General features: G+C 40.2%; 1 protein-coding gene across 1 annotated transcript in view; it reads left to right on the plus strand.

Moving 5' to 3' along the window:
• The window catches only part of TMTC2 (transmembrane O-mannosyltransferase targeting cadherins 2), a 253,342-nt gene that overhangs the window by 101,514 nt on the left and 124,552 nt on the right, over positions 1-27,276 (plus strand). The window contains exon 3 of the mRNA XM_075860086.1: positions 25,140-25,968. Coding sequence (XP_075716201.1) covers positions 25,140-25,968 — 829 coding nt within the window. The remainder of the gene's footprint in view (positions 1-25,139; positions 25,969-27,276) is intronic.

The raw sequence follows: 27,276 nt of genomic DNA on the forward strand, positions 1-27,276 counted from the left end.
AAATTGTAATCTGTTATTATTGTGTTAAGCAGTTGCAGAAAGCTTAGGATGGGCCAAAACGTGTCCTGCTATACCTGCTGTATAAGCTTAATGTGCTAAACAAAGAAGCTAAGAACTACAAGAACGTGAGTGCCGGGAGCTTTTCTTTATAAAGTAATATGACCGACATGCTTTTCACAATGACCTCATCTGGCTCAGAGCTATATGTAAAATTTCATTCTTTTCGCTCAAATGCCACATTCACAAAATGCTAATTGTATTGGCAATACTGTTAAAAGCGTAGGCCTAGTGTTTTCACAAAAAAAAAAAAAAGTGTGTGTATGTATGTATATATATATATATATATATATATATATATATATATATATATATAAATAAAGTTTATAGGTGCTGCCTTAGGTTTTACACTAGCGTCAATAAGCGGTCCATTCTCCCTTGGGTGTTGTGTTTTTTTTTTTTTGGTTTTTTTTTATGGGATAAGATCCTGGAAGTAAAGAAATCAAGCATTCCTTGTGTTCTCTTAGGATCCCGTTATGTTTTTCATTTTCCAGGAAAACTAAAGAAAGCAATACATACTACTATAGTATTTGTGTGAACTAAGCCTTGGTGTCTCTTGTCACTTATGTTTTTCTTGAAATATTATCCCTTATCAATCAGGACTGTCTTGAATAGTAGAGAAGGACACGTGAACAAAATCAAATGTCCCTACGTTGCAGTGTGTGTGAATCTGCAGAATACAGGCTTTTTATGGCAGCCGGGTCGTAAAACAGGCTTTGCCTGAGCTAAACTTTAGGGAAGCAGCGTAAAATGTGAACTCCTCACAACTTCTATTTAAAGAGGCTCTGTCACCACATTATAAGTGGCCTATATTGTACACGATGTGATCGGCGCTGTAATGTAGATTACAGCAGTGTTTTTTTATTTAGAAAAACGATCATTTTGACGGAGTTATGACCTATATTAGCTTTATGCTAATGACTTTCTTACTGCGCAACTAGGGGTGTTTTTACTTTGGTCAGCATCATACACTTCTCTCCACAACGCCCACTTGGTCCAATCAGTGACCAATCAGCATCATACACTTCTCTCCATTCATTTACACAGCACATAGTGTTCTTACTAGATCACTATGTGCAGCCACATACACACACATTAACGTTACTGAAGTGTCCTGAGACTTCATAGACATCACTGCCAACCAGGACGTGATGTCTATTCAGAATCCTGACACTTCGCTAACGTTTCTGTGTGATTTACAGCAAGGCAAGCGTAATCTCGCGAGATTAAGCTGTAAATGACAGCCCAGCGTGATCTCAATGTGCTGTAAATCACACACAAACGTTAGCGAAGTGTCAGGATCCTGAATAGACATCACAGAGGTGATCTCTATTCACTGTCAGGAAACTTCATTAACGTTAATGTGTGTGTATATGTGCCTGCACATAGTGATCTAGCAAGATCACTATGTGCTGTGTAAATGAATGGGGAGAAGTGTATGACGCTGATTGGTCAGTGTCATACACTTCTCTCCACAAGGCCCACTTGGTCAAAAAGTAAAACACGCCCAGTTGGGCATTAAGAAAATAGTTGGGCATTAAGCAACCGGAAAGACTGACAATAGCCTCCTAGTCTGCCATGTACGGAAGCCTATTAGGCCCTACCAGAGGCAGGACCTAGTAGGCTTGCTGTCCGTTAAAAAATCACTGTTAGGCATCATTTACACGAGCGTAATATACGCGCGTGCTTTTCACGCGTGTCGTACGCACCTATATTAGGCTATGGGGCAGTGCAGACTGCGTGAGTTTTGCGCAGCGCGAGTGCGTTGCGTAAAACTCACAACGTCCTTTCTTTGTGCGCTGTTCGCGCATCACGCACCCATTGAAGTCAATGGGTGCGCGAAAACCACGCATGCCGCACGGAAGCACTTCCGTGCGAACTGCGTGGTTCGCGCAACAGCTGTCAAACTCTGAATGTAAACAGAAAAGCACCACGTGCTTTTCTGTTTACAAACATCCAAACGGAGTGTCATAATGATGGCGGCTGCGCGAAAATCATGCAGCCGCGCATCACACACTGATGACACACGCAGCTGTTAAGTGCGTTTTGCGCACGCAAAACGCAGCGTTTTTTGCGTGCGCAAAACGCACACGCTCGTGTAAATCAGGCCTTACAGTACACTGCACTACATAAGTAGTGCAGTGTATTATACCAGTGATCAGACAGTTTTACCCTAGTCAGACTAAAATAAAACTAAACAAAGAAGTTTCACGTAATAAAAAAAAACTAATTTTTTTCCCCTTCTCAATTCCTTTTAAAAAAAAATGTTGTTTTCCAATAATAAACTATACAAAATTGGTATCGCTGTGTCGTAATGACCTGAACTATAAAAAATACCACATTATTTATCCTGCGCCGTAAAATAAATAATAAAAAACAGCACCAGAATTGCTTATTTTTCATCATTTTGCCTAAAAAAAAGTAGAATAAAAAGTTGCATGTACCCCACCAATGTACTTTTCTGTTTCCATCAGTCCCACAGACTTAGAATAATTTTTGATTCTGGTACAGTCCTTTTAAAAATTGTCTAGCTTTTGTGAGACACACAGTGGCACAAGCTGGGTGTAACATATTTGGCACTAAAATGGCATATCTGTGGGAAAATTTAAATTTTTCATTTGCGGGATCCGCTGTGCATTAATTTCTGGAAAGACAAATCATTTTGAGAAGCCCAGTAGGGGGCAGGTATATCTAACAACAATAACACAAAAAATTTGCCAAAATGGCAACTAAATACCCTGTTTCCGCTCTACTTAGCGAGTATAACTTTAAGTCCCATTTGTGAAACGTTACAATTACTTGTTTTTAGACACCGTTATAGGTAGTACAACAAAACAGTGCATTTACTGCTTGACTTGCGTTAATGCTAATGCGTCTGCGGATCGCATCCTGTGCATATACTGTGCTCTGTTCGGCATCATATACCATAATTAAAAAAGCAAAATATGTCCCCCCTGACATGTTTTGCTGTAGATACGGCCTCCTCAATTCTAATAAAATGTATGAATCACCTGTTCGGTCAAAATGCTCTTTGCACCCATAGATTAATTCTTTTGGGGTGTAGCTTCCAAAATGGGGTCTTTTTTGATGGGGTTTCTTGCGTTTTGGCACACCAAGGCCTTGAGTGGTGCCTGGAAAACATCCTAATAAAATGGAGGCCCCAATATTCACAAGGTGCTTTTTCATTTCTGAGGCCAATGTTTCAGTCAATTATATTTCTAAAAACAGCGGAATCGGGGAATCTGCAAAGAAAATTATTATTTTTTAAAATTTTACCTGCACTTTTTTTAAAATTCCTGTGAAACGTGAAAATGCTGTTTTGAATAATTTGAAGGGTGCAATTTTTAAAATGGTGTGATAGGGGCTTTCTAAAATATAGACCCCCTCAAAGCCACCCTCAAAAAATTAAACTGGCCCCTATAAAAACATAGGTTTTGGATAATATGTTGAAAATGTAAAAAATTACTGCTAAATAAGCCGCCTAACGTCCTAAAAAATAAAAGAATATTCAAAACATTGTCCTCATAAAGAAGCTATATGGGAAATGTTAATTAGTAACTATTTTGGGTGGTATAAATTCTGCCTTACAAGCAAAAAATAAAAATGTAGAAAACTGCATTTTTCAAAATTTTTCGTTACGTTTTGGGTGTGTTTCACAAATAAACAATTAATGTATCAATCAAAATTTATACAATAACATAAATTACGTCACAAAAAAAGTTTCAGAATCTTGGACAAGTAAATTCATTCTTAAGTTATAAGCACATTGACATATGTCAGATTAAAAGAACATGCTTTGTTTGTTTTTAAAAAAAAGGAGGTTGTCTTCAAAAGATAATTTTTTTTAAGTGTGGTTTGACAAAAGATAAATCTAACCTCTAAGGGTATGTTCACACGGGCTATTTTCAGCCGTTTTTTGTGCCGTAAACGCCCCGAAAAACGGCTAAAAATGTGGGGGATGAACGCCTCCAAACATTTGCCCATTGATTTCAATGGGAAAAACGGAGTTCCGGTCCCACGTGGTGTTTTTTACGAGGCTGTTTTTAAAAACAGTTGCGTAAAAAAGCCGTTTTTGGACCCATTTTTAGAATAGAAAAACCGCTCCAAAAACGCCGCAAGAAACGGCTGAAAATTAGGGACTGGTTTCGCTTGAAAGTCGTATTTTGCAAAGCGTGTGAACATACCCTAAGGGATGCACTTGGATGCGTTTAGCTACAACAGATCTGGATTTTCAGCAATCACAAGATAAATAAGCAGCCCTGCTAGTTCAACGCTTCATTTTCATTTGTATTAATGAAGATTTTGGGGTGCTGATCTTGCCTTATGCAGTAAGGCTGTGGTTGGATCTGCACTTGTATTTCCAATATGACGTTCTGTCATAGGAGCAGAATAAGTGTTGTGCCGGATCCCCCAAATGACAGACACCAACGGCGCCTGGCGGAACCAATTCACTCTGGATTCTTGCCATGATGTCCGTTATATTGCCTGACAAAATAGCACTGCATTCTGTACTATTCTTTCTGACGTTTGGGAGCATCCGTCGCAGATGTGCATAGAATCTAATCTGAGTTGAGCCCTAGCATGGTCTTAAAGACCTCTACGCAGTACTATGTATTTATTTCACGTGAATACCTGGTGACATTCTCTTTGTGCCGCGCATGCTCAACCGCTGCTCCATTCATTGTCCACCAGATGAATATTTTATATAGATTATTCTTCCATAATATGCATATTGTATTTCCTTTGTAATTTTTATGTAGCTCCAACGTATTCCACAAAAGTGTACGCAGATTGTAATCACGTCAATCACTTCCTGTCTCCAGTGGGGCTCTCTATGTAAAACCTGTTACAGGGCCACCATTTGCCATTTATAATACTATTGTCTTATGGGACATCAGGGCTTGGGTGTGACTGCTACCTCTATAGCATTTCTTTGTTTTTTTAATTGGTTATCTCTGATGAGTCTTCCCCTTATGGCATCGCCAAACCTCAGATTATTTTACAGTTGTCGACTAACAATTTCCAGAGTATAGGTTGTCCAGTTAGAGGGATTTTACTGTATTCTGCTTAAAGTTAAAATCCTTCAGGAATATATTTCCCTTTTATTAAATGTCGTTCAGTGGCGGTACACTTAGAACTGCCTAGTAAGCTTGTTAAACTGCTTTCCCCTACTAAATAAGATTACACGTGATGTAAGCATTAGGTAGCTTTTTTTGTAATGCTCCAGCCGCTCTGATGCTGCCTCAGCACTCCTTCAGATATTCGACCTTTTAAGTCTCTAGTTACCTTGCTAATAGCTGTAGGATTTTCTTGCATTAGGGTGATAAAAAAAAAGTTTGGCTTTGCTTTATTGGCATTATTATTAGCTTTATTGTACCTTTAGAACTAGATACATTTTTGGTTTTAGAGTAATGTCTGGATAAGGTGTCTGATGATAAATGTAGTTTTACGTTAATATTTAAAGGGGTTTTCCACCTTCTGACAACTGATGACCTATCCACCGGATAGATCATCAGTACATGATCTGTGGGGGTCCAACACCCGGATCCCGCACAGAACAGCCTTTGTGCACCGGAGGTACATGCCGGAAACACTTCGCTCCGGCCATGCAATAGCGGCCGAGCTGCAGTACTGCAGCTCTACTCCTATTTAAGTGAATAGGAGCAGACCTACAGTTCTGCAGCACAGTCGCTATGCTATGTACGGAGCCAACTGCTTCCAGCTTAATTACGGGCCCGTATACTTATGTACGGGAAGGTGCCCGGGCCGTTGAAAAATATAGAACATGTCCTATTTCAGACCATAATTACGGCACGGGCAGGCTCATAGAAGTCTATGGGGCTCCCGTAATTACGGGTGGCTGCGTGTGGGCACCCGTAATTATGGGAGCGTTGCTAGGCGACTTAAATTTTTGAATAAAGCGAAGCAGAAAAATGCGATCATGTGACCTTTTTAAGGGGTTTGGACATGATTGTGACATTTCCAGCCCACCCTTTTTTTACGGGTCCGTAAGTACGGGTGGAATACGGATGACGGTAATACGGTCGTGGGGCCTAAGATGGTCACACAGGTGGATAATGCTGCATGTATCATTAAGGGTAACCTCCAGTATTAACCCCTTAATGACCAGGCCTTAAATGTAGCTGGTCATTACGGCCTTTTTTTTTTTTGGCCTCTGCATTTCACAGTCAATTTATTTATTTTTTCATTGATGTGGCTGTATGAGGCCTTGTTTATGTAGGAGAAATTGTATTGTTTTCCTGCGCAGTTTGGAGTTACAAATAAATTACTGTGTATTGTATGTAATTTATTTTTGTGGCGTAAATATAGAATAAAGCGATTTTCTGCCTTGTGTTTTTTTTGTTATACAGTTCTTATTTCACGCCAAATAACATGGTACATTAAATCTTCAGGTTATTACGGTCGTGTAGATACCGAATATGTGTAGGGTTTTTTTTTTTTTGTAATGTGCGGGCAGAAAATATATTTTATTCTTAAAAAAAACCAACTTTTTTTATGGACTTTTTCCATTTTCTTTTAATCTCATGAAGGGATAACATTTTAACAACTTTGTTATATAATTGTATAATTAACTCCTGTATGATAATACATTATACTGTCTCACTACAGGCACAGGCTGCTGTTAGGGTAGCTCATAATGTGCCCTAACTTTCAGGCTTATAGAACAGACCGCTCTGTGGTCCTTTCTAGGTCCCCAGGGCTGATTGCAGAGGGTTCCCCTAGTCTCTGATCGTGGCACCTGTTGGTGCGATAGAAGAGGGCATTCCCCCTTTGATCATGCCGCGGTCACGGACCGCGGTTATCAAAGGGTTTAATGGCCGGGATCAGATCTTCCTCTTATCTTGGCCATATTCTGGCGACTGCTCTAAATAGTAACTGCTCCTGCTTAGATAATGAGTGCTTACTGTAGCGCTCTTTACCCTTTTCTACAGCGACACCAAAAGATGTCGCTGTGCATTCGGGACCTGCACCACCTGCCATCAAAGACAGTGGGAGGTCTTGAAAGCGTTAACCTGCAGGGCATTAATAAAACCAAGCACAGCGTTCCATCTAATTGCCATGTAGAGACTTCTGGTAGTTTACATATGTCAGTACTAAAGATGCATCTCGGCATGTAATAGAGTGGGCATTCATAGAGAGAATCTGGCAGAGCAGGACATGCATGTGGAAGTCTGACATCTTATGAAGTACGCTTCTTAATTTGTTATTAGTTCAAGCCTGATCTGGAGTTGTCCCTCCTGCTAGGAGATCACATTGATCAGTTTGCATATCAGAAAACAAATAAACTGTACTTTTATCTTATTTTTTTTCCAAGGATCTGTCTCGTGCAGGCAACTTTTTCTCAAAAGACAGTCCCCTTGGTGATCAGCGGTTTCCCGGGCATCTGGCTGCTGAAAACTGTTACCATCACCTTATTTCGGGGGAAGTTGCAGAGGGATATTTTGAGTGACATAACGCCTACTCAAATACCAATACATGATTGCATCAAGTCTTCTGGCTACAAGAGCAGGTCCCAAGACTGGATACCCCCCTCTATGGCTTCTGTATCCGCATAAGAAAGCATATAGATGTAAATTCATTCATTCTTTCATTTACTTCAGAATATACCTATGTTTTATACTTTATATACTATGTATATTATATTAGGAAAAAAGAAAGAGTTGATCCAGCGCTGTTTCATGGTTTAAAAGGGAATCGATGTTCCCATTTTTATTTGCATAGAAAAATAAATAAAATATGAATGAACGCAGTAACAGGGTGGTTTCAAAGAGGGCAAGTGCCCAAGCCTACGCGTTTCGAACACGGACTGTGTTCTTATTCATGGCAGATATTCTTATGCGATGTGTGCCTGTCTGGTTTATACTCTTGGCATGTATATTATATTACATTCTATATCTGTTAGAACTTACAGGACGAAGTTACTTATCTGAATTTCCCACTGTGTTTTGAGAATGATCTGCTAATGCTGGATAATAATCGTGATGATCTCTGTTAACAGGACGGAGGGTAAGGTTGCAATAAGTAGCACATAATGGCACCTTGCATCCACCTTGCATGGAACCTTGGTAGTTAGTTAAACATTCTCCGATACTGATTTTATATGATTGAACATAATTCATGCTAGATGCTTTGCCTTCTATTTGAAGCTGGATAGTAAACTGGCATCTGCAGATGTTATAAACAGCTGCATGAAAAACTGCAATTCAGCTATTTGTTTAACTGCAGGCTTGCAAATATGGAGAAAGCACATTCAATCCCATATGCAAAGACTTGCAAATATTATAAATTATAAATAAATGTCATGTCGATATAATGGAAAACCTTCACAAAGTTTCAGTATAGCTATATTCTGGTCTTCCCTCCCTGGAGGATAATCCTCAGTCTTCTACTTGCACTTGTAAAATCTTGATGTGTATCTGTGCACCTTGGAGTTTCTGTAAATGACATGACCTAGCCATACAGTAGGATTTAATACTCTAGCCTCAGTTACGTTATTGTTGCAGGGAACGTCTATGTTAAAAGTGGGGGTTTGCAGCCCTATGATCTTGCATTGCTCTTTTGGGAAAATGTTATGTTTTTTTTTTTGCCTGAATGGTAAAGTTAGTTGACGTGGTTTGATTATTAGGTTCAGATTTTGTCCTATTAAAATACTAATTATGTTACACATGTATGTATACCTCCCAACGTATAAGTATTGCAAAGAGGGACAACCGATGCGGCACGTTTTTCCCTTTTTAGCCACGCCTCTAGCCCCATCCATACACACCCGCTTCAGCCTACACCGTATCCTGCTCCCATAGTGCCTCTCACAGTATAATGCCCCCATAGAACCCCCACACAGTATAATGCCTCAATAGCTGCTCTCCACACAGTATAATGCCACTACAGCTGCCCTCCACACCGTATAATGCCCCCATAGCTGTCCCCATACAGTATAATGCCCCATAGTGCCGCAATGCCCTATCGATGGTGTCACAGTGCCCATATAGATGGTGCCAGTGCTTACTGTAGATTGTGCCACAGTGAAGACAGTGCCACAGTGCCCACTGTAGATAGTGCCACAGTGCCCAGATGTAAAGTGCCAGTGTCCCCTGGAGAGTGCCCATATAGTGCCATAGTGCCCATGTAGATAGGTCCACCCTCTGTAGATAGTGCTCCCCCTGTGGATATTGCCATCGGGGCTCCCTGTAGGAGTGGAATCCCCAGCCAGAGAATTGGCCACGATATGGCCGGGGATTCTGCGTCAGGGGCTCCCTCTAGGAGCGGAATCCCCAGCCAGAGTATCGTCAACGCTCTGGCCAGGGATTCCTATTGAGGAGTAACCCCTGATGTCACTGTCCATATATGGACGTAGATACAGTTGACACCGGGAAGTACCACCAGCCACCCGGGACAGCGAGACACCGCCTGGAATCTGGGACCCTTGGGAGGTATGTCTATGCAATAGTGTGCCCCCCCCTACTGTAAATACTAATATTGTTATAAGTCAACATGGAGCTCCGACACCAGGCCGAGGATTTCTATTCAGGTCATGGAACTCTGCGGTGACTTTAAACCCCTTGAGCAGTGGCAAATTAATTAGACAATAGGCCCTGGGCTGTTCCTTAAAGATGTTTTACTTTAATCAATGTAGATCACCTATTCACAGTATAGATAATAAATATCTGATCCGTGGGGGTACGACCGCTGAAACTCCCGTTGATCACGAGGACGGGCTTACCTTGCAGTTTCTGGTAGCCTAATAGGAATGGAGCGGTACTGCGCGCCTTCGGCCACTTCTCCTACCCTGTGGATAGGTGATAAAGGGGTTTTATAATAACTAATCAATATTTAAGTGGTTACTGAAGATGTGTTAGCCGTCTTGACTTGTCTGTTTTAGTAAATACTTACACTTCCACGAAAATAAAAATTTTGGAGTATTGTTAGAACTCTGCATTGTCCAATTTTTCTGTTACTACTCCTGGAAATTAAAAAAAAATTTAAACGGAATGTTACTGTTCTCTTATTTAGCAAGGTGTGTCCCTACACAGTGTTAGATCGCATTCAAACGGTAGTATTTTGGTCAGTATTTTGCATGAGTATTTTGAGGCCAAAACCAGAAGTGGGTCCAAAACATGGAAGATATACAAATCTTTCTATCATACTCTTACTCTGTGTAGGTTCCATTCCTTGTTTTGACTCCCCGATACTGATGCAAAATACTGACTAAAATACTGCCGTGTGAACGAGGCCCTGGTGTCGGCACTGATTGGACAGTGTCAGAGAAGGTGAATGGTAACACGCAGTTGTAAATATATTTGCTATATTTCCAGGAGGGACATCCGATGAATGGCACAACACCGTGTTTAAGAAATGGTGCTCCAGCATTAGTATTTATTAAAAGAGGATCTATCATGGGGAGGTAAAAATGTTTTTTATTTAAAAAATCATCCGCCCTCACAAAAAAAATAATATTAACTATAAGTACTTAAAAAGTTATGCTTTTTGAAGGTGCGTGCACTTTATGTAAATAACCCGACTCCTTCGATCTTCCTTTCCACCAGTTCCTGCCATGCCCAGTGGTACTTCCATAACCCCCAAGTGGCGTACAGTGTAAAGCTGCAAAATCTGACTAGTTATCATTAGCAGAGATATATATAGTGGACATATACTTCTATTAATAACATCTGTATAATTGCTATATACATTACGGTTTTAGTGAGAGCCGTGAGATTTTGTGCTAACTTGTGTAATTTGTACGTTTTTCACTGTATGTTGCCAGGGGGTTATGTGAGTACCTCTGGGCATAGCAGCAAACTGGTGAAAATGAAGTTCGTACCTGACTCCTGCAGTTGGTCAGGTCATTTAAATAAAGTGCATGCACCTTTAAAAAGCACTCTAATTTAATTTAAAAACAAAATACTTTATATAGTCTAGTTTCTCTTTTTGGGAGGACTGATCATTTTTTTAAATAACCTTTCATGGGGAAGTTCATATGTTTAAGAGAGAAGGATCCCTACATGTGAGTCAATCTGTGACTGACTGCTTCTTCAGTAGCGCCCTTTATCTCTGTATTCCAACATCAGAATGTGGTGTTCATATAAATATTATTTACAAACCTATCAATTGAGAATTTCTATTGGTGTGTACTATACTGGTCCTTCTCAATGAATTAGAATATCATCAAAAAGTTATTTTATTTCAGTAATTCAATTAAAAAAGTGTCTCTCATATTCTATAGATTCATTACACACAGAGTGATCTATTTCCAGCATTATTTTCTTTTAATGAGGATGATTACGGCTAACAGTTAATGAAAACCCCAAATTTTGTATCTCAGAAAATTAGAATATTATATAAGCCCAATTTCACAAATTATTTTTAATACCGAAATGTTGGCCTACTAAAAAGTATGCACAGTATATGCACTCAATACTTGGTCGGGGCTCCTTTTGCATGAATTATTGCATCAATGTGGCGTGGCATGGAGGCGATCAGCTTCTGGCAACTGGGGTGTTATGGAAGCCCAGGTTACTTTGATAGCGGCCTTCAGCTCGTCGGCATTGTTGGGTCTGATGTCTCTCATCTTCCTCTTGACAATACACCATAGATTCTCTATGGGGTTTAGGTTAGGCGAATTTGCTGGCCAATCAAGCACAGTGATACTGTGGTTATTACACCAGGTATTGGTACTTTTGGCAGTGTGGGCAGGTGCCAAGACCTGCTGGAAAATGAAATCAGCATCTCCATAAAGCTTGTCAGCAGCGGGAAGCATGAAGCGCTCAAAATTTTCCTGGTAGACGGCTGCGCTGACTCTGGACTTGATATAACACAGTGGACCAACACCAGCAGGTGACGTGGCTCCCCAAACCATCACTGACTGTGGAAGCTTCACACTGGACCGCAAGCATCTTGGATTGACACCTCCCCACTCTTCCTCCAGACTCTGGGACCTTGATTTCCAAATGAAATGCAAAATTTACTTTAATCTGAAAACAGGACTTTGGACCACTGAGCAACAGTGTTGGACCACTGTGCTATATCAAGTCCAGAGTCAGCACAGCCGTCTACCAGGAAACTTTCGAGCACTTCATGCTTCTCTCTGCTGACAGGCTTTATGGAGATGCTGATTTAATTTTCCAGCAGGACTTGGCACCTGCCCACACTGCCAAAAGTACCAATACCTGGTTTAATAACCACAGTATCACAGCGCTTGATTGGCCAGCAAACTCACCTGACCTAAACCCCATAGAGAATCTATGGGGTATTGTCAAGAGGAAGATGAGACACCAGACCCAACAATACAGACGAGCTGAAGGCCACTATCAAAGCAACCTGGGCTTCCATAACACCTCAGCAGTGGCACAGGCTGATCGCCTCCATGCCACGCCATGTTGATGCAGTAATTCATGCAAAAGGAGCCCCGACCAAGTATTGAGTGCATGTACTGTACATACTTTTCAGTAGGCCAACATTTCAGTATTAAATATCATTTTTGAAATTGGGCTTATATTATCAAATTTTCTGAGACAATGAAAACCCAAAATTTAGTAACTGTTAGCCATAATTATCAACATTAAAAGAAAAAAAATGCTGGAAATAAATCACTCTGTGTGTAATGATTCTATGTAATATGACTTTACGTTTTTGAATTGAGTTACTGAAATAAATTAAAATTGTGATATTCTAATTCATTGAGAAGTACTAGTTTAACTATTATATCTTCTAACTGAAATTGAAGCATTTTAAGAATACAATTACTTTTGCTAGTGCGTGTGAAATGGATGAATATTTTTTTGGTCTATGAATGAGCTTTTAACCTCTCGAAACATTTTTGTGATAATAGCTCGGCATATCTTCATGAAAATGCGTCTGCCTTCTATTGACTGACAACATCAAGTGCTCACGCAACTGTTCTCATTGATTTTCACCATTCACTCTATAATTCAGCAAATGTTTGAAATGACTACAGACTTCTGAGAAAAGAGATATTGATGTGCAGAACAACTGCTCTCAGTTTAGCCTCTGCTCTTCATACAGGAGTCCGAGTGTTCTTCATTTTAATCGGGTGCTGAGAAATTGTTGGTGGTTGAAAAGGACATTGTAGTCTTTTTGGATTGTCCAGGAGTCCCATAAATTGAGAGGAGCTGGGAACTTGTCTGCCAGGAACAGCCAGAGAGCTGACATGTAACCCTAATGCCGGAAGAGAAAGTGCGCTCCCATGTAGTATGATATGTAGTAGCAATGTGGGAGCTTCATGATGACCTTTTATATATAATACAGACTAGTTTATTGTGTTTGGGCATTTGACCCACAGGATTTAATTGTGACATAACTAGACTGGAACATTATGCAGTTATTTATTGGGATCATTTTTTAGTGGGATAATTAAAATAAATCTCTGGTAGTGTATCTGTTCTTACTGGTACTACCCTATGTATTTAGCATTTCTTAGTAGTAAATCTTCTTTCCTTAAATTGCGTTCTTGGGAGCAGGGCCAGCCTTTGGTTAGATGGCGCCCGCTGCACACACAGTGGTTTTTCCATCTGGATTTGGGGGCGGAAAAGCATCAGCGGAAGACTGTTGCAGGCAAGTGGATTTTAATCCTTTCAGGACTGAGACCTTTTTTTCCTTTTTTATTTTTCACTCCGCGCCTTCCAAGAGCCGTAACTTTTTTATTTTTCTGTGAATTAAGTGGTGGGAGGGCTTATTTTTTGTGGCAGGAGTTGAAGTTTCTATTGGTTCCCTTTTAAAGTACCATATAATGTACTGGGAAACGGAAACAAAAATTCTTTGCTTGCTGAAATTGTGATTCCTCCATTGTTTTTTGGGTTTTATTTTTACAGCTTTCACCGTGCGTTAAAAACGTCAACTCAACTTTATTCTGTGGCTCAATACGATCACGGTGATTCCAAATTTATAGCTTTTTTTTTTATATATTTTTTACTCCTTTTACAAAGAAAATCTACTTTTTTTTAAAAATGGGTTTTGTTTCATTACATTCTGAAAGCCATAACTGTTTTTTTTTTTTTGTCGATTTTGAGCGGTGTGAGGGCTTATTTGACGTGTGATGAGCTATAGTTTTTTATTGGTACCATTTTTTTGGTTCATAAATTTTTTTGATCACTTTTTATTAAGTGTTTTTTGGTCACCTAAGCTCTAAAAAAAAAAAAAAGCGATTTTGGCAGTTTTATTTATTTTATTTTTTTATGGCGTTCACCGTGCGAGTTAAGTAATGTTATATTGTATTATTTCGGAGTTTTACGGATGCAGTGATGCCAATTTTGTTTATTTTTGCATTACTTTAGACGAAAAATGGTTTTTTTTATTAACTTTTTTTTATATATATATATATATATATATATATATATATGTATATGTATATATATATATATTTTATTTTTTATTTTTCACACTAAAAACTTTATTAAACTTTTTTTTACATATTTTATTAGTCCCCCTAGGGACTAATACTATAGTATTGCAGTATATTGTCATTTTTACAGGCTTCCGTTAAGCCTGCCAAAGGCACGTAACAGGGACAGAGTGAAGGCAGACCAGGGGGCCTGAATTAGGCCCCTGGGCTGTCATGACAACCATCGGCACCCCTCTTTTTAACTCCTCAGATACTGCGGTCGCGATTGTCTGCAGTATTTAAGGAGTTAAATGCGTGATCGCTGTTCCTGGCAGTTAGTTCAGCACGTGAGCCCACTCCATACATCACCCCCGCATAAAAAAAAATCTCTTCAACATTTTGCTGTACATTTTCTTCATGGAAATCAGAGCATTCTGCAGATTTTCAAATCTGCAGCAAACTCATTCTGTTCTGGATGTTCACTGCAGATTTCACCACTTTCAATGTAGAAGGGGAGAAATCCACAGCAAAATCTGTACATAACGTATACAAATATTGCTGTGGAAACTCTGCAACAAATCTGCTACGTGTGTGGGTACCCTCCAGTGTTATCATTTGATATCTACCATGTATATTATTCAGGTAAGCAATACACGTAATGTAATATCACCTCTGCCTGCTTTGCGGATGACCCATAAGACTCCTGGTAGTCTGCAGTTTCCTTGGGTTCAAAACTTGTAATGGATGGCAGATGCAGGAAACATAATTATCAAAGCCAGTGCTATTTCTATTAAGTCAGCAGAGGCAAGACTGAATATTCATCAGTTTATTCAAGCACCTGGCTGAAGCTGGAATTATGTATGCATGCTACATAGCCTAGTAATTCTAAAGTATTGCCTCCAAGTAGATTTATGTGGTGGTGTCCTAGCAAATAAGGGGTAAATTCAGACCCCTATGAAGTGATCTGAAATGATTAATCACAGAATCTTGACCCTATAGTCCACATTGGTCCAATTCCCCACCATCATGTTTTAGAACAATACAGTTACTCTGGAGAAGGGAGCTCTACAGTGTCGGACTGGAGTACCTTGAGCTCGCCAGAGGAAATCATACTTGGGGCCCACCCATCAGCTGTATAGAAATAATGCGACCACTCCTAATTGTGTAGTAAAACGTGTTTAGTAAACCAAAGGCAAATATTACCACCACATAGTGACCATATAGTGGTAGAGACCAGTCCTATTCAAGCGCTCTGCAGACCATATAACTTAAAGGAGTTTTCCCATCTTAGACATTTATGGCATATCGACAGAAAATGCCAAAAATGTCTGATAGATGTGGGTCCCACCTCTGGTACCTGCAGCTATATCTAAAATTAACCGCGTAATCCAGGCGGCGACCAGTGGAGTGAGGGTCATGTGTGCGCGCAGCTCTCTCCAATCTGTTCAATGGGAGTTATGGAAACAGCCGAACAAGAGCTGCTCGGCTCCTTTCCATAACAACCATACAACAGAATAGAGAGAGCTGCGCGCACCTCTCTCCACTGGTCTCCGCCTGGATTCTGCGGTCAGTTCTAGATATAGGCGGAAACCAGAGCTGGGAGCTGCATCTATGAGACAATTTTGGCATTTCCTGTGGATATGCCATAAATGTCTAAATGGGAAAACTCCTTTAATACGATACAGTGAAATCTAGTGACTCACCAGTGACGTCATCTCAGATTGGAGTCACTCACTTTTCCTTTTCTTCTTCATCCAGCCCAGTTTGCCCTGACACCTTCTCCCAACTACAAATCGCTCTCTGCAGAATTTGAAACACAACCATCTTTGGCTTCACGCTTTTGTAACACCTCCGCACCCTCTACTAAAACCTCACCGTTTATCGTGCCCCAGATGGAAATAATAGCCCCTCGGTGCCACACACTATAATAGTACCCCCTTCAGGCCCCACAATATTAATAATAGTGCCACACACAGCCCCTTGTCTTGTAGATAGTGCCACACACAGCCCCTTCTCTTGTAGATAGTGCCACACACAGCCCCTTCTCTTGTAGATAGTGCCCCACACAGCCCCCACTCTTGTAGATAGCGCCCCACACAGCCCCCACTTTTGTAGATAGCGCCCCACACAGCCCCCACTTTTGTAGATAGCGCCCCACACAGCCCCCACTTTTGTAGATAGCGCCCCACACAGCCCCCACACTTGTAGATAGCGCCCCACACAGCCCCCTCTTGTAGATAGTCACACAGCCCTCCCCCTGTATAGTGCCACACAGCCCCCCTAGTAGATAGTGCCACACAGCCTCCCTAGTACATAGCATCACACCCCCCCAAAAAAATAAAAATTTTACTTACCTAGCCCCGTTCCCGCGATGGACAGGGCGCTCCACCGTCTCAGATGGCGTAGGCCAGCGTGATGCAATGATGTCATAAAGCCGGCCTGCGCAGGGACTCCATCCAAGCGTCTTGTAGGCACCAGGCCAAACGTCCTTAGGATGCAGATACAAGTGAATGTGACAGTTGCTAGCACCAGGGCCCCCTTCAGTACTGGCGACGCCACCGGGCATGAGGGGCACTGTTACTTCTGTGTCTGTTCTGTCAGCAGCGGGTGTCAACTGTAACAGCTGATACCCTGCTCCAACGATTGTCTGTTTAACCTCTTCGATGTGACTACAGCATCTAAGTGGTTAGACAGTAGGAGGAGGCTCCCTGTTTCACCCCATCAATGCCCGCCTAATGAAGGCCCCCAGGTCTGCCATGTATGAGAGCCTGAGGCAGGGCCTAATACATTGCCTGTCGGCATAACACGAACAGGCATAATACACTGAAATATAGAAGTTTTGCTGTGTATTCTAGAACACAACAAATGTGTACAGAAAAAAAAAAAATTAAATAAAAAATAGAAGAAAACCAAACCGTTTTTCTTCTTCAAAATGTTTTATTATAGAAAAAAAAAAAAAAAATTACACATTGTTGTAGCCGCAATCATACCGACTTTAACTAAAAAGAAATTAACGACTTGTTAATCATGCACGGATTGTGCTGTAAAAAAAGTCATAATTGCTTGTTTGTTTGTTTTTTTGTTAATTCCGCTTTCCCAAAGTAAGGAATTAAAATTAATCAATTATTCCCATGTATCCCAACCCAGAAGAGTAACAATGCAAACTACAACTCGTTGCGCAAAAATAAGTCGTCCTACAGCTATGTCAATGGCAAAACAAAAAGTTATGACTCATACGTAGAATGCTTTGATGGAGAAATTAAAATAACCGCTGTGTCCTTAAGGCCCGAATAGTTAACATCTGAAACGTTAGGTGTGTAACTTGATTGAACAACATTGTAATTTGTGATTGGATCTGAAGATGGTTCTGAGTAACTTAAAGAGGCTCTGTCACCACATTATAAGTGCCCTATCTCCTTCATAAGGAGATCGGCGCTGTAATGTAGGTGACAGTAATGCTTTTTATTTAAAAAAACAATCTATTTTCACAACGTTCGGAGCGATTTTGGTTTATGCTAATGAGCTTTCTTAATGCCCAAGTGGGCGTATTTTTACTTTTGACCAAGTGGGCGTTGTACAGAGGAGTGTATGACGCTGACCAATCAGCATCATGCACTCCTCTCCATTCGTTTACACTGCACTAGCGATATAGTTATATCACTATGTGCAGCTACATACACAAGCCCTAACATTACTACAGTGTTCTGATAATGAATACACATGACCATCCAGCCTGGACGTCATGTGTACTCAGAATCCTGACACTTCTGAATCTTTTTTGTGAGATTCCTGCAAGTGAAACGAAATCTCGCGAGACTACAAAAAAGATTCAGAAGTGTCAGGATTCTGAATACACATGACGTCCAGGCTGGATGGTCATGTGTATTCATTATCAGGACACTAGTAATGTTAGGGCTTGTGTATGAGGCTGCACATAGTGATATAACTATATCGCTAGTGCAGTGTAAATGAATGGAGAGGAGTGCATGATGCCGATTGGTCAGCATCATACACTCCTCTGTACAACGCCCACTTGGTCGAAAGTAAAAACACGCCCACATGGGCATTAAGAAATCTCATTAGCATAAACCAAAATCGCTCCTAACGTTGTGAAAATAGATCGTTTTTTTAAATAAAAAGCATTACTGTCACCTACATTACAGCGCCGATCTCCTTATGTAGAAGATAGGGCACTTATAATGTGGTGACAGAGTCTCTTTAAGAAACTATTAAGACAAAGGCTGAGTTCACACGTTGTGGATTTGTCGCAGATTTTGTTGCGGTTTTGACGCAGATCTCACCCATTTGCATTGCAAAGTGTAAAATCTGCGCTGAAAATCTACGTGAAATCCGCGACGTGTGACTAAATGTAAACCCAAGAATGGATTGCTCACATCCAGCTGTGGATACCAAGGCTCCTTAGTGAGTCCACATGTCCCTAATCACTTCACTGGATGAGGCTTAGAAGATGGAATTAGAACCGAGAGCTACTGAAGAAGGATGAGCATTACCCAGACAGGTTATGAGATGCTGCTGTTCTCATCCATCAGCCTCAATCACTGACTGATCACTCTTTGTCTGCATACATGTGGTGACTTACAAATGTGAACACTATCCTATGGTGGAAGCTACCTTTCAGTAGAGCCTCTGAACTCTCACACCATTGACACTGAAGATGAGTGATCCTTCCGATTTCAATTTTTACCACCGTGCCGAGGAATTCTGAAATAATTGGTTAATAATGTAGTGGTGTAAAGTTCATTGCTACAGCCTTTATAAATTAGAGAAACACTGGGAAGAACTGGCCCGATGTTAACCCTGTTTTCCAAATAAATAACTTGCAAAGTAAGAAATGGTTTCCTTGATCATACGAGGACAGCTGCCTGTGTGGTAGTCCCAGAAATAGAAAGTAATCACATCTAATGCCGTGTTTGTTTTTTTTCTCATTCGCTCTTATGAGACGCTTGATAAGTGACATCAGGCATGTCCGACATCTGGTTTGCAATGTCTTCATAGTCCGAGCTGTTACTGACATGTTTTAAATTCCATGGTTTCCATACCAGACAATGCTAGTACTATTACTCTTTCTAAATATTTTACAGAATGAAAAAATCTGAAGGTTTGCTTTGTTCTGTATGTTTTGGTAATAATCTGGAAACCTTGTAGTTTATAGGATTGTGCTGTAATGATGGACATTCTGCTAGTAAGCATCCAAACTTAGTCCTTTCTGATAATGAATTGGACTCAACGCCTGTAAATAAAATCTGTTTAACTGCAGAGTTACTGATCTAGACAAGAAAAAGTAGAACTCACTGTTATATGCCACACTTTGTGGCATCATGTTGCCCATTTTTACAGGAGCTATGATATACATGATCCATTTTATAGCCTATAACGGATCCTATTGACTTTTATATAGAGTTCATCAGGTTTCCCTTTTCTTTTTTCTTTTTTTTTTTTTAAACTATTTTGCAGTATCGTACAATTCTTGCCATTAAAGTCTTTGCAAACCTGACAAAGAACAGAAGTGTGACCTGAACCTTACTCATTTATTGTAGTGTACCTCCGTTTACAAATACGTTGTAATATGTGATGGGACTTACTAATACAAGCCGCTTTGCAATACACCTTATTAGAGGACTTGGCCTCCACTCGATAACGATGCCTGCCAAACACCCCCACTGTACTGCTGCAGTAACCACTCAGTTGCCTCCTAGAGCAAGGCTGAGTTACCAGGGTCTATCTCATATCCACTCCTCTCTGTTGCTTAGCTCCTAGCAAATGCTGAGACTTCCGAAGAGAAGTATGAAATATTAGAACATTTGAGTAAACCCGTAACAGTTTTTTTTAAAAAGTTTCCACATTTATTTAGGGAACAAATTCATCCAACATCCATATTATTGATAAGAAAAAGTAGATTTCCTCTTTGTTGATCAAATTGAATTGGAAATCACATTTTGCTGAATTAACACAGACAGGATTGATTGCAACATGTTAAATCAAAACCTCTCTCTATATTGAATCATATTGCAATGCCGTCACAAATACTAAAAAAAAATGAAAAAAAAAAATCTGTAAAGGGTTAAAAAGTAATTTCTAGATCTCTGGCAATCCATCAAACCACAGTGAAAGTTATAATCTACAAATGGAGAAGACTTGGAGCAGTGGTTAATCTTCCCAGGAGCGTTTGGTCTGCCAGAATTGCTCCAAGGACACGGTAATAACTCATCCAGGAAGTCACAAAATATCCTTGAAGAACATCCAAGGACCTGCAGAACACCTCTAACCACAGCTCCATGACTTCATAATAAGGCTGCCGTCACACGATGGTCACAAGATCCACACCCCTGTATATTTTTTTAAATTTTTTTTCTTCATCAAAAGTGGGAACAGAATCTAGCACAAAGGATAAGGAAACCTTTCCTTATGTAGGGTTTTCTTTGTACTAGAATCCGTTCCAACCGGAGAGTAGGCCTCCAAAACATAGTGTGAAGGCTTCCTAAGGAAAAGCAAAAATTGGGTTAATGGCCGATTTTACAAGACACAAACCAATTCTATTTAAAAGTCATTGAAGCTCATCTCACAATAAAATAAATAAATAAATAACCTAGACAATCTGCAAGGACAGATCAGTGAAAAGCAGAACTTTTTTGGATTGCAAAGTTCCTATTCCCATAGCATAAAGTATGTAATTCCACCATAATAACAATCAAACAATCATGGTGGTAGTGTGATGGTCTATTGATGCTGTACTGCATTAGAACCTGGACTTCCCATGAGTTCTGCACTATAACTAAAATTCTTCCAATTTTGACCAAAACATGCTACAAGAAGAAAACAAAGCTGAAATGTTTCCATTTTTAGATTTGCCAAGTATTTTTTTTCTTAATTTTAAGCTAAATATACCATATGCAATGTTACATACTTCTGTGTAAAAAAAGACAAAAGTATAGAAGGTATGATACCTTTATTGGCTAACCATAAAAGTTCTCTATGCAACTTTCAGAGCACACAGGCTCCTTCTTCAGGCTATTTACAAATGAATGACTTAGAAAAAAGCACAACATTTAGATGTTACACAAAGACAATTAGTACATGAGGTGATACATCATTAAGATAAGCCGGGGCAATAAAACTGAGGTTATAGGGGTGATGACTTAGGAGTTAAGGCATCTGGAGTCAGTCTGATGGGGGATGTGACGTGTGTCCATGTAGTGGCTCATAAATCCTGGTGTTAGATTGAGGCCTTGTGTCAATGACTGGAATTTTATCATCATCTTGAATTCCCAAATTTTTCTCTCTCTGTTGTTTTTAAAATGACCCTTCGGTATTAGGACCTTTAAATCTGCCAAACTGATCAGGTCCAGAGAAGTGTTTTCCCACGGGTGTATCCACCTCCTGTTTTATTGCATGTCTGTGAAGATTCATCCTGGTTTGTAGTTTTTGTATGGTTTCCCCAATGTAGATTCCTTTATTGATGCACCTTGTACACAGGATCATGTACACTACATTGGAGGATGTACAGGAGAACGTGCCAGTGATTTTATAGTCCTGCTGCGTGTTTGGTATGTGGAGGTGTTTGACCAGATGGTACAGGTCTTGCATTTTCTACTGTTGCAAGGAACGGTGCCAGTCTCTGATGGTGATGAGAGGGCACTTCTGACCAGGAGATTCCTTAGGTTTGGTGGCTGTTTGTATGCAAGGAGAGGTAAATCCAGGAATATTTCCTTCAGTTTATTGTCTTTGTTAAATATAGGTTGGAGATCAGCAGCAATTTTCCTCAAGACGTTAATTCGAGGGTTGTATATGACCACTAGGGGAACCCTGCTGTTGTCTTCCTTCTTTTTGTACTCCAGAAGATTGCTCCTTGGAATTCTTGTGGCTCTGTAGATCTGATCGTCTATAATCCTCGGATGGTATCCCTGTTTTAAGAATGTATTCCTCAGTTATAGCCGGTGTTGTTTTCTGTCTTCACTGTCTGAACAGATCCATATGTACCGCAGAGCCTGGCTGTAGATGATATCCTAATAAGAAAGTTATTTGTTTAAGTTAATGCACATATATATATATATATTTTTTTGTTTTAAATATAGGTGGAAAAAAATAATCAAAATCACCACATACAATTTCCCCGTTGATTGCCACTATATACAAGTATAACCATAATATATTATAAATATACGCTATATGTTTCTACTGTTATATATGCCACAGATGCAGGTAATTTGTTACAGTACTTTGGGTACCATATAGGTGGCAGCCTCCGCTGAGGTTGGCCATACTCCCTCCTTGTGTCTGTGACCCTGTTTCAAGGCTCTAACACTCTGCAAACATTGCAAAGTTAATCAAACAAGGTGGATGGGAACAGGCCTGAGGGTCATATAGCCCATCTTTCCTGTAGCAGCCAATAAGCATCAGGCTCTACAGTTCTGGGAAGGTACCAGCTCCAGGAGTGTTTTACTGGTTTTCTCAATGGTGCAACACATTGGGACAGATTTTTCATTGTATTTAAACCTGAAAATGTGATATAAATCATGCTATTCCCTGGTGAGTATGGGAGAGTGACTAGAAAGATGTAACTTATGTTATTGATCATCCCATCATTTGAGTTGTAGGGGATTGCTCCCATAAAGTGCTCGAGGCAAGACTGTGTATGATATATATGTATGAAAAATGTGCCATCATTTTTGGTAACATGGCAACAGTTTACAGTTCTCTGACCCTCCATCAAGATACCACGATTTGTAGCTTGTATGTGATATATATTAGGTACAGGGTTGGTTTTAGACAAAGTGTGGCCCTGGGAAAAGTAAAAAGTGGGGCTCCAAATGCTGAATTATTGTATCAATAATGCAGTCAATTCAGAAGTCTATGGGCATAGAACTGCATCACTGATTTCTAGCGCGTCCAGGAGTGCTGCAAGCCCCAAAGCGTATGTCCCCCCTCTCACACAAAAAAATGTTCTATATACACGTACAGTTATTAAATCATACCACTATACCAGATTAAATATTACCTGCATACTGTTACTGAACACAACTTACTATTATAATAAAACAAAGTCCAAATAATACCACCACACCATAACCACATAATGACTGAATAATACCACCATACAGTGACCGTATAGTATTAGATGAGTTATACACAGGAGCTCTGCAGACCATATAAGTGATTACAGCACATTTATATCCAGTGACTCACAGGTGATGTCTTCTCTGATTAAAGTCGTTCGCTTTTTTTTCTCCATCTTGCCCACTGTGACGACTTATTCCAGCCACTTCTAAGTTATGAACTTAGATGTGATCGATGGCAGCTCGATCCTGCATGTCAGAGACACTCTAAGGCCGGATTTACACGAGCGTGTGCGTTTTGCGCGCGCAAAAAACGCTGCGTTTTGCGCGCGCAAAAGGCATTTGACAGCTCCGTGTGTCATCCGTGTATGATGCGCGGCTGCGTGATTTTCACGCAGCCGCCATCATAGAGATGAGGTAGTCGACGCCCGTCACTGTCCAAGGTGCTGAAAGAGCTAACTGATCGGCAGTAACTCTTTCAGCACCCTCATCAGTGAATGCCGATCACAATATACACCAACCTGTGAATAAAAAAAGACGTTCAAACTTACCATGAACTGCCTGCTTCCTCCAGTCCGGTCTCCCGGCCGTTGCCTTGGTGACGCGTCCCTTTCTTGTCATCCGGCCCCACCTCCCAGGATGACGCGCCAGGCCATGAGACCGCTGCAGCCTGTGATTGGCTGCAGCCTGTGCTTGGCCTGTGATTGGCTGCAGCTGTCACTTGGCCTGAATTGTCATCCCGGGAGGTCGGACTGGAGGAAGGAGCCGGGACTTATCGGTAAGTCCGAACTTCTGTTTTTTTTTACACGTATATGTATATTGTGATCGAAAGTCACTGTCCACGGTGCTGAAACAGTTTAAGTCTTTGAGCACCGTGGGCAGTGACTGTCTCCTGACGTCGCGTACCCGAACATTTTTTGCCGGGTTCGGTCAAAACGAGTTCGGCCGAACCCGGTGAAGTTCGGTGCGCTCATCTCTAATTTGACACTCCGTTTGGATGTTTGTAACCAGAAAAGCACGTGGTGCTTTTCTGTTTACATTCATCCTTTTGACAGCTCTTGCGTGATTTTCGCGCATGCAACGCAGGACCGTCCGTGTGGCATGCGTTGTTTTCACGCACCCATTGAAGTCAATGGGTGCGTGTTGCGTGAAAAACGCAAGAATATAGAACATGTCGTGAGTTTTACGCAACGCACTCACGCAGCGCAAAATTCACGCATCGTCTAAACAGCCCCATAGACTATTATAGGTGCGTACGACACGCGTGAAAAGCACGCGCGTCGCACGCGCGTATAATACGCTCGTGTAAATGAGGCCTTACACTGAGCCCGGCAGTCCCGCGGACCTGACGGATACAAGTTTCAGCGCTAGATACAGCTGCTCTGTATACAGGATACAAAGAAGCTGTATCTCAAAGTAAAAATAATTTTTAATAAAAAGTTATTAGAAAGTTGCACCAATCACACTGACAGACCTTTTAAATAAAAAAGAAAAGTAAAAAATAAAACTTTTTTAAAGGTGTACATAGCCTTTAAATCCTCGTAGTGTGTAATACAGTGTTTGTATAGTTCTTAAACACTTTTTCTACTGCTGTTTAGATATATAACCTTTATGTTGTTGTTCTAACTACTGTTTTTTTACTTTGCTTACAGGGCAAGAACTTGTCTCTTGTTCTAAGCATTGGACTTTTGGTTGCCTGGGGAGTCGTGTTGCTGGGTACTCGCTTCTACTGGATGGGAAATACACCGCCAAGTTTTTCCAACTCTGACAACCCAGCTGCAGACTGTGAAATCGTACTCACACGTGCCCTGACCTTCTTATATTTGCCAACTAAGAACCTCTGGCTGCTTTTCTGCCCTGATACACTCAGCTTTGATTGGTCGATGGATGCTGTGCCTCTGATTAAATCAGTCATTGACTGGAGGAATATACACACTGTGGCCTTTTACGTCTTGCTCTTCCTCCTTGCCTACACAAGTCTCAAGAGCTCCAGTACAAAAAGAGAATGCAATGGGAAAGTGTTCTTGAATGGCAAGCAGAATACTAATGGCCATAGCTGTCAATCAGATTTAGAATACAAGAACTCTGAGCCGAGGACTACCATTGTTTCAAAACTTGAAAATGGTGTAAAAAACCATATTAACCATGGTTTGCAACTTCCTTCTACAGAAAACATTGTTGTTTTAGCTTTATCACTAATGATAGTCCCCTTTGTGCCCGCTAGTAATCTATTTTTCTATGTTGGCTTTGTTATTGCAGAGCGTGTACTCTATATTCCCAGTATGGGGTTCTGTTTACTAATAACTGTAGGGGCACGAGCTCTTTATATTAAGGCCCAAAAAAACTTTCTTAAAAGCCTAATTTTTTATGCTGCAGCTGCATTAGTTCTTTTTTATGGACTGAAAACTGTTGTTAGAAACGGAGACTGGAAGAATGAAGAGATGCTCTATAGATCAGGAATACAAGTCAATCCAGCTAAAGGTAATTTATGCTTTTATGTTGCGGAGTTTCTTGTAACCATTTAACATTGTTATGTTTGTTTTATTTGTAAGTTCTTCAAATGTGTTTTTCGGTGAGGTTTCTTGTATTCTTATCTGCTGGATAACAGATTGAATGTCCTTATAGCCTCATTAAGTTCCTTTAAACAAACCATTCCAAGATGAGTGGCAAGTTTAGTGCTTGTTTTTCTAGCCTTTCACGCTGTTATGCACTTACAAGATGGTGCTAAAATAGAGGCTTTTAAAACCTGCATTTACAGCATCATTATTTCCTGTACTCTGAATACTGTATCCAAATTCTATTAACCAACAATATTTCTGCACTTTATATTTAATGATTTACAGGTATTACTACAAACTGTATTACATGATTACACAATGATATTCTTTTAATATTATATATAACATTATATAATTTATTTAATTTTTATCTATCGATATCTAAACTACACAAATAATTGAACAGCACATTCCAACAAAATTAAACAAAACGTGTATACAGGTGCAAGAACGCCTGTGACTGCAAATTTATACAGCACACAAGAAAATGGCGACCGCACACTGCGAACACTGATGCCACCTAAGCCACTAAATATAAATAAATATGCATTACTGCTAAATCTACTTACAATAGAGAGGTTCTTAGCGCGCATTTTGAGGTGGGCTCACACAATTTGATCAAAATGTGCGCTAAGAACCTCCCTATTGTAAGTAGATTTAGCAGTAATTTTTATTTATTTATATTCAGTGGCTTAGGTGGCATTAGTGTTCGCAGTGTGCGGTCGCCATTTTCTTGTGTGCTATATTGCTATATAGGTATGTGTGTATGTGTATATATATATATATATATATATATATATATATACATATACAGTGGAGGAAATAAGTATTTGATCCCTTGCTGATTTTGTAAGTTTGCCCACTGTCAAAGTCATGAACAGTCTAGAATTTTTAGGCTAGGTTAATTTTACCAGTGAGAGATAGATTATATTTTAAAAAAAAACAGAAAATCACATAGTCAAAATTATATATATTCATTTGCATTGTGCACAGAGAAATAAGTATTCGATCCCCTACCAACCATTAAGAGTTCAGCCTCCTCCAGACCAGTTACACGCTCCAAATCAACTTGGTGCCTGCATTAAAGACAGCTGTCTTAAATGGTCACCTGTATAAAAGACTCCTGTCCACAGACTCAATTAATCAGTCTGACTCTAACCTCTACAACATGGGCAAGACCAAAGAGCTTTCTAAGGATGCCAGGGACAAGATCATAGACCTGCACAGGGCT

This window comes from Rhinoderma darwinii, chromosome 3 (genome assembly GCF_050947455.1).
Source record: "Rhinoderma darwinii isolate aRhiDar2 chromosome 3, aRhiDar2.hap1, whole genome shotgun sequence".
Lineage (NCBI taxonomy): Eukaryota > Metazoa > Chordata > Amphibia > Anura > Rhinodermatidae > Rhinoderma > Rhinoderma darwinii.